The following is a 20,902-nucleotide window of genomic DNA, read 5'->3' as shown; positions in this document are numbered from 1 at the left end:
ACATCAAGTACTACAGTATAACAATGTTTAGTTTGTCTACATCTAGTACTGCAGTATAACAATGTTTAGTTTGTGTACATCTAGTACTACAATATAACAATGTTTCGTTTGTGTACATCTAGTACTACAATATAACAATGTTTCGTTTGTGTACATCTAGCACCACAATATAACAATGTTTCGTTTGTCTACATCTAGTACTACAATATAACAATGTTTCGTTTGTCTACATCTAGTACCACAATATAACAATGTTTGGTTTGTCTACATCTAGTACTACAATATAACAATGGTTGGTTTGTCTACATCTAGTACTACAGTATAACAATGGTTAGTTTGTCTACATCAAGTACTACATAACAATGTTTAGTTTGTCTACATCTAGTACTGCAGTATAACAATGTTTAGTTTGTCTACATCTAGTACTACAGTATAACAATGGTTAGTTTGTCTACATCTAGTACTACAGTATAACAATGTTTAGTTTGTCTACATCTAGTACTGCAGTATAACAATGTTTAGTTTGTCTACATCTAGTACTACAGTATAACAGTGGTTAGTTTGTCTACATCTAGTACTACAGTATAACAATGTTTAGTTTGTCTACATCTAGTACTGCAGTATAACAATGTTTAGTTTGTCTACATCTAGTACCACACTATAACAATAGTTAGTTTGTCTACATCTAGTACCACAATATAACAATGTTTCGTTTGTGTACATCTAGTACTACAATATAACAATGTTTCGTTTGTGTACATCTAGTACCACAATATAACAATGTTTCGTTTGTCTACATCTAGTACCACAATATAACAATGTTTCGTTTGTGTACATCTAGCACCACAATATAACAATGTTTCGTTTGTCTACATCTAGTACTACAATATAACAATGTTTCGTTTGTGTACATCTAGCACCACAATATAACAATGTTTCGTTTGTCTACATCTAGTACTACAATATAACAATAGTTAGTTTGTCTACATCTAGTACTGCAGTATAACAATGTTTAGTTTGTCTACATCTAGTACTACAGTATAACAATGTTTAGTTTGTCTACATCTAGTACTGCAGTATAACAATGTTTAGTTTGTCTACATCTAGTACTACAGTATAACAGTGGTTAGTTTGTCTACATCAAGTACTACAGTATAACAATGTTTAGTTTGTCTACATCTAGTACTGCAGTATAACAATGTTTAGTTTGTCTACATCTAGTACTACAGTATAACAGTGGTTAGTTTGTCTACATCAAGTACTACAGTATAACAATGTTTAGTTTGTCTACATCTAGTACTGCAGTATAACAATGTTTAGTTTGTCTACATCTAGTACCACACTATAACAATAGTTAGTTTGTCTACATCTAGTACCACAATATAACAATGTTTCGTTTGTGTACATCTAGTACTACAATATAACAATGTTTCGTTTGTGTACATCTAGTACCACAATATAACAATGTTTCGTTTGTCTACATCTAGTACCACAATATAACAATGTTTCGTTTGTGTACATCTAGCACCACAATATAACAATGTTTCGTTTGTCTACATCTAGTACTACAATATAACAATAGTTAGTTTGTCTACATCTAGTACTACAGTATAACAATGTTTAGTTTGTCTACATCAAGTACCACACTATAACAATAGTTAGTTTGTCTACATCTAGTACCACAATATAACAATGTTTCGTTTGTGTACATCTAGTACCACAATATAACAATGTTTCGTTTGTGTACATCTAGCACCACAATATAACAATGTTTAGTTTGTCTACATCTAGTACCACAATATAACAATGTTTGTTTGTACATTAGTACTACATCTAGTAGTTTGTCTACATCTATAACAATATAACAATGTTTAGTTTGTCTACATCTAGCACCACAATATAACAATGTTTAGTTTGTCTACATCTAGTACCACAATATAACAATGTTTCGTTTGTGTACATCTAGTACTACAATATAACAATGTTTAGTTTGTATACATCTATTAACATCAGATGCTAATCGTCACTACTTTTGATATTTTGTAGCTCCAAAACCGTAAGGCGAAACGTTCTTATGCGGGGACTATTTTCTTTTTACGATTTTATTTTATTACGTAGGTTACACAGACTATTTTTTGTTTGCAATAATATTTTATTATGTTGATTACACGGATTAATTTCTCTTAAAAATAATATTTTATTACGCAAGTTACACAGGTTATTTTCTGTTTCACTATTTTACTTTATTACGTAGGTTACACGGACTATTTTCTCTTTCACTCTTTTACTTTATTACGTAGGTTATACGAACTATTCTCTCTCTATAATTGTATTTTATTGCGTAGGCTACCAGCGAGTTCTGCTGGTTGATCTCTGGTCAGTACTTAGATACTTGGGTCATCTTTTACATAAGTTCCAGGAGTCTCTGACAGAACATTCTTTTCGAGAACTGACGAACTTTATTACCAAAAATCTTCTATAAAATAAAAATGAAACAAATCTAGAATAAGTGGAAGAATTGTTCGCACGCACTGAAATATTTCGAGAAAGTTAAGTAACCACAATGAAAAGCAGTAAAAAAAGGTTTATTTATTGTCAGCGGAACATGAGAAGATAAGTTAACCCTTGTTTCATAAATACCAAATGAAGGACCTTCGCTCTTAACACACCTAAGGAAAGTAACTCGATATAAGTTAATTGTAAGTACCAAAACATATCGTTAGTTCCAGAATATATAACTCACTACTCTGTGGCAATATATCTTCGAGAATTGTTTATAGACCTAAATTACTTAACCTTTAGATGTATGCTCTTATAAATGATGACAAATCATAACAAATCATTCAGTAATTAAATTATCTTCCAAAGAAGGCATTGTTCTAAGAGAGCAGGTAAATAATTGAGAATGGTGTTGGAGAAACATTGGACCGTGTTAACTATGTTGGAAGGAAACCATCTGTGCTAGCTGTTGGTAGCCTTACAAATGAATTAGTAACATTATATAACTGATGCCTCAGAACTTCACCACTGTGTACTGTACATTACATTACTTGTGTACAAGTCACAAGAAGATTTAATAGTAATGAAAAATACGCAACAACAACAACAAAATGTGATTTGTGAAAATATTTAAGTTCACATCCAAATGGTTTGCGATTTGAAATATTAAGGTTTCACGAAGAAAAAACAAATCAAATTACACAAAAATCTTGTGATGTGTCAATATTGGAATGAAAATCAATATAAATATAATATTACTGTCTGTTTTATGTCCATCTAACTACTTCCCAAGGTGTTCATGGATCTTCGCCAACATTGGTTTGGAGGTTCTATAAACCTAATCTGGAATACACACGAATTTTCAGTTTTTAAAAGCTTTTTTTTTTCACTGCTACTTTAACCCTAACATGAAGGTTTGCTAGTTCCAAGGGGAGATACATGCAGATTCGTAGTTTCACAGTTTCTGTTTTGCAGTTTATGTGGGCGTTTTTTACAATTACATATAAGGGAAACAACATTTGATGTCCTAATGTAACCTTTTATTAATCGAGAATTTATATAAGTTTCATCCAGGGGTCGCATGCTACAGTTATGATAAAATAACTTTAACATATGTATATATATATAATTTGGTTTCAACTATTACTTTGCAAAAGTTCAAACCCTACAAAAATAACAAGTATTTCTAGTTAAAGTTATTAACAACATGAATATTTATGTGTAATTACAAACTCTTGTCTAAGCAGTAATGTTTGTCTGTTTGATATTTTGTAAATATAGAAGAGACGCAGCGTTTGTGTATAAATCTGCTTTGTTCATCTAATCTGTAGTGTTTATTGAATAGGTACCTTTCTAAGAAATGTTGAGCGACTGATAAATTTGTAATGATCAAATGGTATTAAATTATTATCTGTGGTGGTCAAATGGTATTAACTTGATTATGTATGGTGATCAAATGGTATTAACTTGATTATGTGTGATCATCAAATGGTATTAACTTGATTATGTGTGATCATCAAATGGTATTAACTTGATTATGTGTGATGATCAAATGGTATTAACTTGATTATGTGTGGTGATCAAGTGATATTAACTTGATTATGTGTGATCATCAAATGGTATTAACTTATTATCTGTGGTGATCAAGTGATATTAACTTGATTATGTGTGGTGATCAAGTGATATTAACTTGATTATGTGTGATCATCAAATGGTATTAACTTATTATCTGTGGTGATCAAGTGATATTAACTTGATTATGTGTGGTGATCAAATGGTATTAACTTATTATCTGTGGTGATCAACTGATATTAACTGGATCATGTGTGGTGGTCATTAAGAATGACATTTTTGAATTAAGAATTTTAATCTAGCTTTTATTACTCGGAGAAGAAGATGACCACTGGTTTTCAAATCATAAAACTGGTTTTCCCTTTTAGAACCTGTTCACTTCAATGGTTTTTATGATCAACTCCTAATGGCCAGAGTTACAAGACTTCTAGTGGAATACAATAGCTTCACGATTCTGTTGAAAGGCCTATTAGTGTTGATAGCGCGGGAAAATTACTCTACAAGTATTAGTTTTCTGATTTGCATGACCACATACGTATTGTTTACAGTGTTTGTTAGCCCTCACATTACAGCGATGTCGGTTCCTTTTACAGTGTTTGATAGCCCTCACATTACAGCGATGTTGGTTTCTTTTATAGTGTTTGTTAACCCTCACATCGATCACTGCCGGTTAACCAGCTGGTGCTCTGATGTCACTGCACGTACAGTATTCAGGAAAATATACTGACCAAAATCTGAATGAAATCACTCATTTGTTGCATACTAGATGGCGGAACTAGTAATTAACGTCATTGACTTCAATGTTGATGATATTTTTTTTTATGTTGTTTTTTGTTACTTATAAGTTACTGTTGGCTTCACAACTGATAAATTCTTGGTCTCTTCTCATCCTCCCTCCCCAGAAGCAACGTATTTAGAGCAAACGATGGAATCCAGACTCCTATCTCTAATTCTAGAATTAACCAATTAGGTGCATTACAGAACAGATTGTCAAACTTCAAATCGAAACTGAAATCACTAACAAAGTACTCGGGTAAAGTTCTGTTTCAAGTCGGAAAAAAGCATCACTTACACAATAAGTCGCTTATAATTGTCCTACAGTCGACACGATCCTTGTGCCTTACCCTCTCTATATTAAAAGTCAGGCAGTTTAAATAATTTCAGTTGGGAAATATTAGGATTAAATTTTTAGCCTCGGCATAACGGCTCATAGAACGGCTTTGAGTTTGATTTTTGAAGTACAAACTATCTACTGATAGTTCCGCCATCTCTTAACCAATTTGAGATCTGATTACAGTTTTGGACTCAGGAGGTCAAACGCTATCGAATGATGTATTTGACCAGGCAAAAGTTATACTAGATTAAGTTATTTTACTCCTATCCAAAATAAATTCAATTTGAGTGTAGACTAGTAGATAACCTAATGAGTAATAAAATCGAATAGAGTGCACGCGCGCTTCACGCTTAGAATTGCTGCGCGCGAAAATATAGTTAATAAAATGGAAGAAAAAAGGTCTCATAGGTTAATTTACTCTAATCCTGCACAAAAGAATTTCGCGTTAACATTTAATATTATTGGTTTATTCTATTACATTCATAATGAAGTACTCGTAAACTGTAAAAGTACATTTAAAAAACTGCTTGTTTACAAATGTACTTGTGTAAAAATCCCAGTTTTTGAAATTTTCATTTTTTCTGTTGTTCAGAATAAATAAATAAAAATGCTCTTTGTTCACAAAATTATCGTGAAAGATCCAAAAGTTTGTTTGTTGGTTTTTAATTTCGCGCAAAGCTACTCAAGGGCTATCTGCGCTATCCGTCCCTAATTTAGCAGTGTAAGACTAGAGTGAAGGTAGCTAGTCATCACCACCAACTCTTGGGCTACTCTTTTATTAATGAATACTGGAAGTGATTGTTGAATTATAACGCCCCCACGGCTGAAAGGGGGAGCATGTTTGGTCTGAGGGGGATTCGAACCCGCGACCCTAAGATTATGAGTCGAAGGCGTTAACCCACCTGGCCATGGCGGGCCAGAACATAAGATTTGGAGCTGTTATCTTTTATTTCTTTACTTTGTTATTATTTTCGTGATAACTGATAACTCCAAACACTTTATTCTGAAGTTGGAATATTGGATATAATTTGACTCCAGTTTCGTATAGCAAGTTGACTCTACTGTGTTTCTCAGACAGCTTAGTTTATTTATTTTTTCTTTTCTGCAGGACGTGATCCCTTCAATCCCCCTAGTGGTGAGCTACATATTACTGATTGGATCTTTTCTCTCGCTATTCTTCCTGTGTATAACATTTTTCATCTTCTGTCACTTCAAGTAAGTTTCTTCTTCCTTAACTTTCAGTAACCATGCTCTTGTTTTTATCTCTAACAAATAGAGTGGATTACTATACGTCCTCGCTAACCTAACCCTAACCATAGAAAGAGGACTTACTGTTCAAATAAAACACAACAAAGTTATCAGAATTGTGCCTTAAAGATGAAATGTCAGAAAGGAATAACTGAAGTTAAACTAGTTGGTGAAACGTATTTACTTTTATTTACTTTGAGAGTATAAAGATAATTTGTTTAGGGTGACAAAACACACTAGATACATATACAAGGTCAACTTATGATTGATTACTTTCAGGGCCGTGTTAATTTTAGAATATAAAGTGAGCATGTAAGAAAATCCAAGTAACTTATTGGAATTGTCAGAAATATTTATTCATACAATATTAGTATGAATATGAACATAGTTCAGTAAAATAGATCGTACAATACGCGCAACGCAGTAAATACATTAAGTGGCTGTCATTTAAATTACGTTTAAAGTATTATTTTATGAATAGCCTTTACCTAACTTTTACGTTATGTTACATAAATTTTACAGGAAATATAATTATATAATCTATGGACTGGAAAATATACTTCATACTTTACTTGCCAAATAAATTACTGAAACAGTAAAATAGTTTGTTGTTTGTTTGTTTGTTTTGGAATTTCGCACAAAGCTACTCGAGGGCTATCTGTGCTAGCCGTCCCTAATTTAGCAGTGTAAGACCAGAGGAAAGGCAACTAGTCATCACAACCCACCGCCAACTCTTGGGCTACTCTTTTACCAACTAATAGTGGGATTGACCGTCACATTATAACGCCCCACGGCTGGAAGGGCGAGCATGTTTAGCGCGACGGGGATGCCAACCCGCGAACCTCGGATTTCAGTGCCTTCACCACCTGGCCATGCCGGGCCCAAAAATTAAAGGAATGGATGTTTTGTTTTACCAAAGCCACACCGGGCTATCTGCTAGTAACATTATATAATTGGTTTTATTCACTTTCCCTTATATTTGATATAAACTAGATATAATCTATAATTTGTGGAGTCGTAAATTATCTTCTAAGTAAACGTATTTTAAATAATTTGGATAATAACTACAATTATTTTTTATTTTCCTGACTAAAATGTGTAGCCACCTAGCGGCACAGTATCTGAACTTATAAAACTTGTAGTTTAATGTGCTAAGAAATGTTTATATCGGTTTATTCCTTAATTAAAGAAACATTGAGAAAAACGAAAATTAATTTGTATTTAGTTATTTCGTGGCCTCCTAGCGGTGCCCATAATAAACATAAACCTGTCTTTCATAGGTCGTTGCATTGCTCTCGTCTTCGAGTCCACAGAAACTTGGTTGTAGCTCTGATAATTCATTCCATCATGCTGGTTGTGATTTCACTGCCGGTTGTTGGTAGAGGTGTTGTCCCTTCATATCAACAAGTGGTAAGTTTACAATTTTTTAAACTGATTTACGTCATTCGATTTTAGTGAGTATAAGAGACCAAAATAAACGAATAAGACATACTACAAGCACACCTTTTCATTTTTAAAGTTTTGTTTGTTTTATAATTTCGCGCAAAGCTACACGAAGGCTATCTGCGCTAGCCGTCCCTAATTTAGCGGTGTAAGACTAGAGGGAAGGCAGCTAGTCATCACCACCCACAGCCAACTCTTGGGTTACTCTTTCACCAACGAGTAGTGTGATTGACCGTCACATTTTAACGTCCTCACGGCTGAAAGGGCGAGCACGCTTGGCGTGACATGGATTCGAATTCGCGACCCTCGGATTACGAATTGAGTACCTTAACCACTTGGCTGTGTGTGATGTTATAATATGGAAGTTGGTACAGAAGAGGTGTTAATATTATAAATTACATGTGTAGCATTTTCAAAATTATTTATCGTTCGGTCATATTCTAACCTGAGTTATCTCGCATACTAAACAAATGGTCAACAATGGATCTAAAGGGTTAGCCCCCTGACGGTTGCCAGTACGGCATTTTGTTTTGTAACCGCTTAAAACATCGCATACGTATTTGTGTGTGTCAACTGATTAGGCCTAGATATAACAAAAAATAATAATTTAGAACGAAATATGCTTAGCAGTACACAACAGCAGTGATAATACACTTATATTCGCAGTCTGTACACGTGAAAAGAATTTAGGGTTAGCTTGGCGTTTACGACTACAATGACTTATGTTGTTGTTTTTTATCGTCTTTTAATTCTGTACGGTCAGGTGGAAAGTGTATAAAAGTTAAATCTAATAGACGCTGCCTTTTCTTTTTAACACACTTGGATAGTTTCTTTTATAGCCTATCAAACGACGACATATTGGTTTTCAATGGTTCTGTGACTATTCGAGTGACTTTTCTCACATTAAAATGGGGCCCGTTCCTCTTAGAGTAAGAAAAAATATTGTTTGTACTTTCCACTATTATTCGATTTTGCTCACAATTCGTTACAAAGGCCGTTGTCGTCAGTAATGCCCATACAAACACGTCTCCCATGTTTGACTACATCAGGCACATCACTATTAAATCGCATGTTTTAAAGATCTGATTATACGTTACAGTTCTCCGACTAGAACTTTAAGAGTTGTCTTTGTTTTCGTTGGCAACTTATGTTAAACTTTTATGTTCCCTCTTCAGACCTGGCTTTGTCGCTCTGTTCTCTCAGTGAAAATGTACGCTGCATTAGCTAGTATCAATTGGATGTTTAATGAAGGACTTCTCCTACACAGTAGAACAGCTGTATGTGTCTTTCAGCAAGACGCTCCTTTCAAGCTTTACTATTTCATAGGTTGGGGTAAGTATCTGTATCTCTGAACAATATTCTCCTATTAAACTGTATTAACATGTGTTTAAACTGTGTTCATTCGTATTAAGACTGTTAATGCGTATTAAAGCTGTGTTTGTTTTGTTGTTGTTTTTTTTAGAAAGAGCGAGCATGTTTGGTGCGAAGGGGATTCGAACCTGTGCACCTCACATTACGAGTCGAACGCTTGGCCATGCCGGGCCATTAAAGCTGTGTTAATACGTATTAAAACTGTGTTAGTTCGTATTAAAGCTGTGCTAATACGTATTAAAACTGTGTTAGTTCGTATTAAAGCTGTGCTAATACGTATTAAAACTGTGTTAATTCGTATTAAAGCTGTGCTAATACCTATTAAAACTGTGTTCATTCGTATTAAGACTGTGTCATTACGTACTAAAGCTGTGCTAATACATATTAAAACTGTGTTAATTAGTATTAACACCGTGTCATTACATATTAAAGCTGTGTTAATACGTATTAAAGCTTTGTTAATACGAATATAAACTGTTAATTCGTATTAAGACTGTGTCATTACGTACTAAAGCTGTGTTGATACGTATTAGAGCTTTGTTAAAACGAATTAAAACTGTTAATTCGTATTAAGACTGCGTTAATGTCTCAGGATGAGATAAGTATTTGGATCGCTCTGTGTTTTTAACCAAGACGTTCCTGTTATTTGAGACGTTGAAGCTGACGAGTCGTCAGGTGTGTTTTCTGTGTTTTACATGTGAAACACTGGATTAACGGAATATAAAATTAGAGAAGTTTCATTATAAGATTATTCATGTACCTAACGAATGATAGGTTTCAAGTTACACGTTAAGACTTCACGAACAGAGTCCACAGACAAAATACATAAACACAGGTTCTAAATTAGGGATTAATGGGTGTTGATAGAAATGTTACGTATCACCTAGCTATGATCGAAACTCACTAGATCGTTCCTAAGGAAACATTTTCAATATTACAATACCAATAATATTATTTTAGAAAGGTATGGGGAGAAGGGGGGGGATAAAGGATGTTGACCTCTAGTGTGTTCCCCAGTTTAACTAGAACATTTCAATATTTCTAGAACTCAATAATCCGTTTTGACTACAGAAACGACTCTTTAGAGCTCTCCTTTCGCTCCTACACCCACAGACACCCCTACACAAGAGCCAATAGTATTGACTTATTTGAAACTTTCTGTTGTTCACTTAAGGTTTAATTTATCAAGTCTTATGTTTTAAGGAAATTAATTTTCAGGGATATTGTACGTGTGTTAATTAATACGATTCACTGAGTTTATAAATATATCGTTCGCATTACCTGTATAAATAAACTGAAGTTAATTAACCTATACTTAAAACAAACAATGGGTACAAACAATTTCACTTATGCTATGACCCTAAATCTAGGCTTACCACTCATCTTAATCGTTGCCTGGGCTATCTGTGTCAGTGAAACTTTGACAACTCCATGCTGGGAAGGTTATGGAGATTCACCACTCATCTGGATACTGACTGCCCCCATGTTGCTGACTTTGACAGTAAGTGAGATCTGTTATGTGTAAATATATCCGTTGGTTACATTCATGACTTTGATAGCAAGTGATTTCTACTATATTTGAATATATCCGTTAGGTGCATCGATCATTTGACGGTCAGTGACATCTGTTATGTGTGAATATATCCGTTACTTATATCCATTAATTTGACGGTCAGTTATTTCTGTTATGTTTGAACATATCCGTTAGTTATATCCATAATTTAACAATCAGTGATACCTGCTGTGTGTAAATATATCCGTTACCTACATACTACGTCAGTGACAGCAATCTAATGGCTGTTCCTTCTTTGTGAGCTGTGATAGGCTTCATTTATAAGTTAAACGCCATTATAATAGATTAATAGTTAAATAATAAACCTTATTTCACTCTATAAATATCAAGGAAAGAAATATCAACGATACCTTTATAAATAAGTTTCTGGTGACTTAGTATAAGCTTAGTTACTTCATATTTACAACAGTTTGATTTATTTCACTTTCATATTAGTTAAGATGTAACATCAACATCTTACTCCAATGTTTCCTAAGCTCTCCGAAACGATTGGCGTAATTATCGATTTTCATTGGGTAGGACATCAGTAGGTTTACGAACTCAGAACGCAAAAATCCGGGTTCGAGTCCATGAGGTAGACATAGCTGATAGACCAATGTGGCTTTGCTTTGGAATAAATGTAAAAAAAAAAACAACTTCTTATTAAAAATACGGAAGCGATGAGTTATTTCAAGTAACAGTTATGTTGACTCAATTTTGTTTGTTTGGAATTAAGCACAAAAACTACACAAGGGTCTATCAGTGATTGGCCTACCCTTGGTATCGAACGCCGGTTGGTAATGGTGTGAGTCTGCCGACATAGAGTTGTGCTACTGGGGGAACGCAGTACTCTATAGTAGCTATTTCATGTGCCTGGAAGACAAACTTGGTTCTGTCAGTCGATTATATAAAACGTAAAGCAGACATTTTAATTTTAACTAATGCAAAGTAACAGCTCTTTCTGTCCCATATTTTACGTCCCGCTCTTATTTCTATTTACGTCCCGTATTTTAACACTTATTTATGATTAGGTCACATATATTACTTTGTTTTTACACCAGAGTTAGTTATTGAATTTTCTTGTTGTTGAGTGCAGTAATGCAAACAAAGGGATGTGGGACTGAGACTACCACCCCTATCGGTGTTTGAACAAACTATATTAAGCCTAATTTCCGTTAGTTTTAAATTAATGAATTTAGCAAATTTAACCGCTAAACCCTTTTCTTTGACTTTTTTGCGTAATGATTTTTTTTTACTGCCACAACAAGTTGTCAACGTAATACAGAAGAAGGAACCACCGTGACATATGTCATGTCTCAAAATAAACTTTGCTATTTGAGTTTCAATACTAAAAAAGCAAGATCGAATAAAATGACGTTAAACAGACCATAGTCTAGTAGCCCTAACATTATTTTCTGCAAAACCTAATAAATACTGATATCTCGTGCTGGTAACTGCTGTGGGCCCTTGGATACATTGTAAGAACGATGATCAAATCCCACTATTCAGTTTCAGCTGACCAACAGATGGCGGTAGATGTTATTGAACATCTTTTCGTCTGGTATTCCAGTTCAAAATTAGGGATAGTTAATACACGCAGCCTTTGCGTAGGTTTTGTGATACAAACAATTAAAATATATTTTTTATAAAGTAACTGTGGTAGCCATAGCAACTATCATTGTTTTCTGAAATAAGTACGATAGTTTGTTTTTGAATTAAACATTCTTATATATGACAACGATTTGTTTGTTTCGAACGTCGCGCAAAGCTATACGAGGGCTATCAGCGCTAGCCGTCCCTAATTTAGTAGTGTAAACCTAAAGGAAAGGCAGTTACTTATCACTACCCACCGCCAACTGTTGGGCTACTCTTTTACCAACGAATAGTGGGATTGACCGTCATATTATGACGCCCCCACGGCTGAAATGGCGAGCATGTTTGGTGTGACGGGGATTCAAACCGGCGACCCTCAGATTACGAGTCGAGGGTATTAACCACCTGACTGGTAGCATAGTCATAAACCTTTTTATTGTTTTCTATAACTGGCGTTTTGCCAGATTTGGGTCGTTAATCTATATTTTGTTCGACTCATCATATCACAAATTCTGATAGCTTTTTGTTTTAAGTCCTTTTCAATCACCAGAAAAGTAGCCTAAAATAATTTAAGTGTTTGAAGCATGTCAGTGAATGTTCCTAAATTCTTTATCCATATTACTTACCGAACCAGATATTAAATGATCACAAGTGTGTCTTTTCACAACCAATGTTTAGACGAAACACGAACACTAGTACTCTAATTCAGAGTTCTTTCTAGCTAAATCTACAAGTGTTTTTAATTTGAGCTCAATAATTAAATGCGCTGCTTAGCTAAGCCTCCCGATTCAATTGTCATTAACTTACCAGTAGTTTAATTAATATGTGAAACAGAGTTAGGCTTAACGGACATCAAGTTCAGCTTAGAACGTGGCAGCGACGATTTGTCAAAAATCTCTTTTAAACCTTTAGTTTATTTTTTGTGAGATCTATGCGGCATTATAAATACTTATCACTAATTAATAAAAGTTGACATACGCTTGTAATTACTAATGTACAGAGTTTATTACTTCCAGTAATGTATAAGGTATTTATATGTTTTGAAATAATAAGATTATAAAAATTTTGTTGTCGTTTCTAATGTTGATCACTTGAATAGATCCAGGGTCTTAAATTCTCTGAAAATCTTTATACTAGATAATTAATTAGGAACCAAAAGTGAAATACCAGTAATAAGACTTGCACTTGCGGTCGCTTAATGAAAGCAATATTCAGTCACGTTACTTGGATCAAAACTGGATTAAGCTGGCCGATTCTCCCCGTCAGTCACTTAACTCAACAAACTTATCACAATTTAGGTTCAAATTAACTCCAATCTTTAATACGTTTTTTTTTAATTCATTTTCAAAATACTTCTTTCCATTAATAAATCGGAGGCAAAGACATGACGTTATGGGTTCATCTGGCTCGAGCCAGTCCCACTCAGCAGGTGTAGATACGGTAAACGCACTTTTCTTCGTCAGTGGTTAAAGGTCAGACATACTGACTGTATGCTGGTTTCTTATGGTCTGCTTTTGTAAATGATGTCGAATCTCCGTTGTTATGGCAACGGTGTTGCCACTCGAGAATGTGCCGTAACCCAAGATTCAATTGAAGGTAACCATTAGTAGAGAGTTTTTGTTCGTTCGTTTTTGAATTTCGCGCAAAGCTACACGAGGGCTATCTGCGCTAGCTGTTCCTAATTTAGCAGTGTAAAACTAGAGGGAAGGCAGCTAGTCATCACCATCCACCGTCAACTTTTGGGCTACTCTTTTACCAACGAATAGTGGGATTGACCGTCACATTATGACGCCCCCACGGCTGAAAAGGCAAGCATGTTTGGTGTGACCGGAATTCGAACCCGCGACCCTCAGATTACGAGTCGAACGCCTTAACCCACCTGGCCATTAGTGGAGAGTAACCCTAACAAAAATTTGTCATCACGTAACCGAAACGTCGTTTGTTTTTCACACAGTTGGTTTACAACACGAAACTGGCGTCTGCTTTTGTCACTATTTTTAGACCTTTTCTAACCACGAAAACAGATCATAAAAATCTCCCGAGATTGATTTTCAACTTAAGCATAAAGCTCTACAATGGGTTATCTTTGCTATGCCCACCACGGGTATCGAAACCCGCTTTTTACCGTTGTAAATCCGCAGAAACACCGCTGAGCCACCGGGGGGCATCTCCTGAGAGCAACTGAAAAACAACCCGAGTTCAGCTAATCATTACAGATGGCGATGTATGTCAGTACTTGGTACTTACATAAGCAACATTTTGAGACCAACATTGCTATGGTAACTCCAGATTCACGTGATCTCTGTTGTTGTATTTTGAATTTTTTTTTTCTAGTTCCTTGGTAAACGTGTTCGATTCTGCATTTTAAATGTTCTGCGTAGGTTTTAAACCTCGCCAGTGTGGTTAAAGTTGTCGGTAAACCAAATTACTCGTTTCAATGGTTTCATATTTCATATAGACATCAAGTTTAGAACTTCCGGTTTGAAGTTCAGATAAAGAAACATTCACAGAGTTAACAGTTCAGCAATATGTTTGGCCCGACATGACCAAGCGTGTTAAGGCGTTTGACTCGTAATCTGAGGGTGGCAGGTTCGAATCCCGGTTGCATTAAACATGCTCGCTCTTTCAGCCGTGGGGGCGTTATAATATGATGCTCAATCCTGCTATTCGTTGGTAAAAGAGTAGCCCAAGAGTTGTCGGTGGGTGGTAATGACTAGCTGCCTTCCCTCTAGTCTTACACTGTTAAAATAGGGAGCAGCTTTGTGCGAAACTCAAACAATTCAACAATATGTATGTTCAATTTTCAGGTTAATGAACCTGATGAAAATAAATTATCAGAGAAACAAGTGATTAATCACAAGTAATATTAAAACAGTTAGATATAAGTTCTGTTAAGACAGGTTGTTGTAAGTAAAATAACTGAATGTATTTTAAAACTAATCTATTAAATCAATAGATTTGGTTTCAACTCTTTCTTCGATGTAATTTTGTTTCTCGTTTCTCCACACGCAGGTGAATTTTGTTTTTTTGGTTAATATTATTCGGGTCTTGGTCACCAGGTTGCGCTCACGAGAAGCCACTCATATCAGGTATCAATTTAACGTTTATTATTTTTTGTTGTATGAATGAGAACTTGATGTATATATATTTCATAGCTGGTGTAACATGTTTATAAAATAAATAAATATCTTGGAAAGGAATAGAAGACATTACGTTTACAGAACTGAATATGTGAAGCGTCATCTATCTGAAACATCCACGTGTCTTTATTTACCCCGAACAGCCATCTATTTGTAATATCCATGTTTCTATGTCAAACTTAAAAATCTATTTGCAATATTCATGGTCAAACATCTATCTATTCTCAAACACATCTATCTATCAACATCCGTTTTGGATGTTAACCTCAAATATCTATATATTTCAACATCCATTTTTATTACACCTCAAACATCCGTATGTCTTTATTTGCAATATTTTCTATATTAACCTCAGAAATCTATTTGCAACATCCATGTTTTTGTTAACCTCAAACATCTATATAATTTCAACATCCATTTTTGGATATTAACCTCAAACATCTATCTCTTTTAAACATCCGTATGTCTTTATTTGCAATATTCGAGTTTCTATATTAACCTCAGAAATCTATTTGCAACATCCATGTTTTTATTAACCTCAAACTACTCTATATTTATTTCATCCACGTTGCGTTATTAACCTCAAACATCCATCTAGTTACAACGATCATATTTCTATATTGCTTTGGACAACTATTATAACATCCATTTATCTTTATTTGCATCACACATCATAAAAATATCTTTAAAAAAACTTTTTGCAGTGTACCTCTGGTGTCGAAATGTGTAAGTAGTTAATGTTGTTTATTGTTATTATTCAATTTTATAGGAGAGCTATAAAAGCGACAATTTTATTGTTCCCTTTACTTGGAATCACTCACTTGTTGTTCTGTGTTAATCCGCAAGATGACGCCACTCTAGAGGAAGCTTACATGATTACAAACGCTGTCCTACAATCTCTCCAGGTAGGATAAAAACGCAGAGTTTCTTTTTTCGGTTCAAAGTAAAGTGAGTTCTAGGGTAAATATGATAATTTCCCCAAATACCAGATCTAGAAATTTATATGCAGTAACAATTATGCAACTCAATGAAATATAAAAACGTAACGCCTTTTGTTTCTGGTTTATTACATTGTAACACACCAGATATAGTTATGTGCTTTTCTGAAAAATTATACTCAGTCACAACAAACCTACTTTCTATGAGTTACTATCGCCTACATAAAATTATAGTTATTTAGAAGTCTCAACTTTTGATCCCCTGTCGGTCAGTTCTAACATTACTCCCACATAATTTTAACTACTGTATTTCTCTGAGAAAAAATTACAAACTAAATACAACACTTATTTTTTTTTCATATAGGGCATTTTCTTGGCTGTACTCTACTGTTTCATGAACACAGAGGTCAGTATTGTAGAACTAATGTAGAATATAAGGTGTAACCTAACTTACTTTGGAGAATAGGCCTAGCGCTGTTCAATTTTATATTTTTTTTTTACCGCAAATGAATTTCCTGTTTTTTTTTCTCTCTTCTCTTAAAGAATTATTGGTGAGAACGTATTTGAGAGAACTCAATATTACACTGTTTTCTGTGAAATCAGTATGTTTCACAAATTCAGATGATCTATGGTGAAAACATTCCTTACAGAATTTGTCCATCAGAAATTGTAAATAATCCAAGTTTCCTTGTGTAGATGTGTAACAATAGAATCTGTCGCATCTCTGTGATAAACTGAACGTAACCCTTATAACTACGTGGTAAACTGGACCTAACTTAGCCATGATAACTGTGTGGTAAACTGAACCTAACCCTAATAAGTAACTATGGGGTAAATTAAACCTAACCAAATTTTAATAACTACGTGGCAAATTAAATCTAACTCTCATAACTATGTAGTAAATTGAACTTAACCCTCATAACTATGTGGTAAACTGAACCTAACCTAACTTTCATAACTATGTGGTAAACTGAACCTAACCTAACTTTCATAACTATGTGGTAAACTGAACTTAACCCTCATAACTATGTGATAAAGTAAGCCTAACCTCACTTTCATAACTCTGTGGGAACTAAACGTAATCCTTATAACTATGTGGTAAACTAAACATAACCGTCATAACTATGTAGTAAACTGAACTTAACGTGACATTTTCATGTTTACCGGGTCGGCGATAGACCTCGAACTTCCCAATTTATAATTAAAGTCTACAGCTGCGAGCTTTGTGCAGTAATGTCCTACAATGTCTTCTTTTATTGCCTAGCATACTAATATGAATGTTCATGGTTTGCATCTCATTGCTCGAAGAATCGCGTTTTGCACTTTAAGACCGGAAGGTGCGTTATAAGAATGACGGTCATCTCCAACTATCTGACTGAAGTAGACGGGTACCGCTGGCTAGCAGCCCTCACTTTAATTTATCAGTCTAAAAGTTGGAACGGCTAGTGCTGACAGACAAACCTTTCGTTTTCTCTCCCGTAGGTTCAATCGGCTCTCCGAAACGCTTACCTCCGTGCTACTGTTCGACGTTGCGCTACCACCAGGATACGAGAACGAGGCTTTTCGAACACTTCGGCTACGTATTACGACTGTTCGGCAACTTCCAGTCCGCGCTTCAAAGGGAACTCGTCAAAAGGGGTTCATATCCACCTGTCTGACTTAACGAGCTCAAAAATCTTAGGCAGACAACCTTGTCGCGTGTGAAGGTTCACTTTTCCGGATATATTTGATTTTTGATAAATGTTTCATCGCTTGAGTTTATTGTACGTGTAATTAAAAAAATATATATATTATTTTTAGTATTTGGAATTCCGAGTTGAAACGATTCGAGAAAACAAATTATCGAAGCTTATAACCGAGTTACGGCAATATTTTCAAAGTTCCTCTTTCTATGGAAATAAAAATAGAACAATAAAAACATGATATACAAATAAATAAGAAATTATTTGTATGTATATAAAATAAAATAGATGTATGTATATTGTTATGAATTAATATATGAACACGTTACCAAATCAAAATAAACAATAAAATTTTTATACCCTCGCTACTTAAAATGCCCGGCACGGCCAGGTGGTTAGAGTGCTTGATTTCTAATCTGAGGGTCGCGGGTTCGATTCCCCTACGAACAAGACATGCTCGCCCTTTAGGCCGTGGAGGCGTTATAATGTGACTGTCAATCCCACTATTCGTTGGTAAAAGAGTAGCCCAAGAGTTGGCGGTGGGTGGTGATGACTAGCTGCCTTCCCTCTAGTCTGACGCTGCTAAATTAGGAACGGCTAGCGCAGATAACCCTCGTGTAGCTTTGCGCTACGTTCAAAACACACAAATCGTTGTCATGTATAAGAATGTTTAATTTTTGAAATTATTTTTGTCCTGCACTTTAACTGGACTGGTTGCTAGGGTCATTATCATTAGTTTAAACTTGTGCTTTTCGTCTTCTATGATTTATTTTATTTAGTTATAAATAATTTCTTAGTTCAAACGAAACAAGAATTGTTTTAAAATAAAACGAAATAAAAAACATTTTCTTACGTTCCGGTTTTCGACGTCACGTGCTAATCATCACATAAAACGACATAGAGGGCGCTACTTTGTAATTACGTAATAAATGTTGTTTTGAGTTAAGCACAAAGCTACATGATGGGCTATCTGTGCTCTGCCCACCACGGGTATCAAAACCCGGTTTTTTAATATTGTAAGCCCGCAGACATACCGCTGAGCCACTGGGAGGCAGAAATGACGGGGTATCAACAGAGAACTTTATATATTCAAAATAAAAATATCTAAATTTAACTAATATGCATTTTTTTCAAATTAACTTTTCCATAATGAAAGTTGTTGTTTTTTATGGCGACTGAAAACATTTGTAACAATGTTTACTAAATATTCCAAACATCAGAATTTTATTAACAAAGTAAAAACTCGCTAGTATTAATTTAGTGTTTGTGTTCTTATAGCAAAGCCACATCGGTCTATCGTCCCGCTAAGGGGATTCGAACCCTTGATTTTAGCGTTGTAAATCCGTAGACCTACCGCTGTACTAGCGGGGGGGGCTGTTAATGTAGTCAAAAATAACTGTGGTGTTTATAAATTAAAGTAAACTTGATGTTATTATTATTTGTAAGCTTTTGTTAAGTCATGCTTATGATGCTTACAAAATTATTCCCAGCTGTAATGTATAAATAAGGTAATAATTATTTCTATTCTCTGTTTATTGTGTAAACTTGAGGTTTGCGTAATGATGTAAGAAACAGTACGTGTGCAATAAAGTCAGCATACCGTAGAAATGTTTGTTTCATTTGTTCTACATTGTTTGTCCTGGTATTCTATATTTATTTACAATTTCGTGATAAGGTTTATAAAAAAAAATTATAATTTAATTATTGTAAATCCTATATATTGTGAGGTAAGGTTTATTTGCTAACCAATGAGATTTAGTGATGTTCCACACTTAACCAATCAGAATTAACGAAGAATTAAAAACTACCCTCTAAGAAAGCGTATTAAAGCTAACTAACATCTGTAGTGATAAACTACATGGCCAAAAGTATGTGGACACCCCTTCTAATTAGTGGGTTCGGTTATTTCGGCCACACCCATTGCTAACAGATGCATGAAATCGAGCATACAGTCATGTAATCTCCATAGACTAATATTGGCAGTAGAATGGGTTGTACTGAAATGCTTAGTGACGTTCAATGTGGCACTATCATAGGATGTCACCTTTCACACAAGTCAGTTCGTTAAATTTCTGCCCCGCTAGAGCTGCCCCGCTCAACTGTAAGTGCTGTTATTGTGAAATGGAAACGTCTAGGAGCAACAACAGCTCAGCCACGAAACGGTAGGCCACACAAGTTCACAGAACGAGACCGCCGAGTGCTGAAGCGCGTAAAAATCGTCTGTCCACAGTTGCAACACTCAATATCGAGTTCCAAGCTGCCTTTGGAAGCAACGTCAGCACAAGAACTGTTCGACGGGAGCTTTATGAAATTGATTTCCATGGGCGAGCAGCCGCCCTCAAGCCCGAGATCTCCAAGCACAATGCCAAGTGTCAGTTGTAGTGCTGTAAAGCACACCGCCATTGAACTCTGGAGCAGTGGAAACGCGTTTCCTGGAGTGATGAATTACGCTTCACTATCTGGCAGTCTAACGGACGAATCTGGATTTGGCGGATGCCAGAAGAACGCTACGTGCCTGAATGCGTAGTGCCAACTGTAAAAATTTTGATGAAAAGGAATAATGGTCTGGGGCTGTTTTTCATAGTTTAGGCTAGGCTCTTTAGTTCCAGTGAAGGGAAATCTTAATGCTACAGCATACATTGACATTCTAGAGAATTGTGTGCTTCCAACTTTGTGACAACAGTTTGGGGATGGCTCTTTTTTATTGCAGCATGACAATGCCCCCGTGCACAAAGCGAGGTTCATAAATA

The 20,902-nt window shown here is 35.1% G+C and overlaps 1 protein-coding gene across 1 annotated transcript in view; it reads left to right on the top strand.

Annotated features, from left to right (window-relative positions):
• LOC143234484 (corticotropin-releasing factor receptor 2-like) overlaps nucleotides 1-19,737 on the top strand; it is a 41,269-nt gene extending 21,532 nt beyond the window's left edge. Inside the window, exons 4-11 of the mRNA XM_076471875.1 lie at nucleotides 6,294-6,400; nucleotides 7,714-7,843; nucleotides 9,052-9,208; nucleotides 10,618-10,748; nucleotides 15,405-15,481; nucleotides 16,302-16,437; nucleotides 16,835-16,876; nucleotides 17,953-19,737. Coding sequence (XP_076327990.1) covers nucleotides 6,294-6,400; nucleotides 7,714-7,843; nucleotides 9,052-9,208; nucleotides 10,618-10,748; nucleotides 15,405-15,481; nucleotides 16,302-16,437; nucleotides 16,835-16,876; nucleotides 17,953-18,174 — 1,002 coding nt within the window. The 3' untranslated portion in view covers nucleotides 18,175-19,737. The remainder of the gene's footprint in view (nucleotides 1-6,293; nucleotides 6,401-7,713; nucleotides 7,844-9,051; nucleotides 9,209-10,617; nucleotides 10,749-15,404; nucleotides 15,482-16,301; nucleotides 16,438-16,834; nucleotides 16,877-17,952) is intronic.
• Nucleotides 19,738-20,902: the final 1,165 nt, after the last annotated feature.

Source organism: Tachypleus tridentatus, chromosome 12, assembly GCF_004210375.1.
Source record: "Tachypleus tridentatus isolate NWPU-2018 chromosome 12, ASM421037v1, whole genome shotgun sequence".
In the NCBI taxonomy this organism is placed as follows: Eukaryota; Metazoa; Arthropoda; class Merostomata; order Xiphosura; family Limulidae; genus Tachypleus; species Tachypleus tridentatus.
The sequence above is the reverse complement of the archived record's forward strand: the minus strand, read 5'-3'. Positions and strand labels throughout refer to the sequence as shown.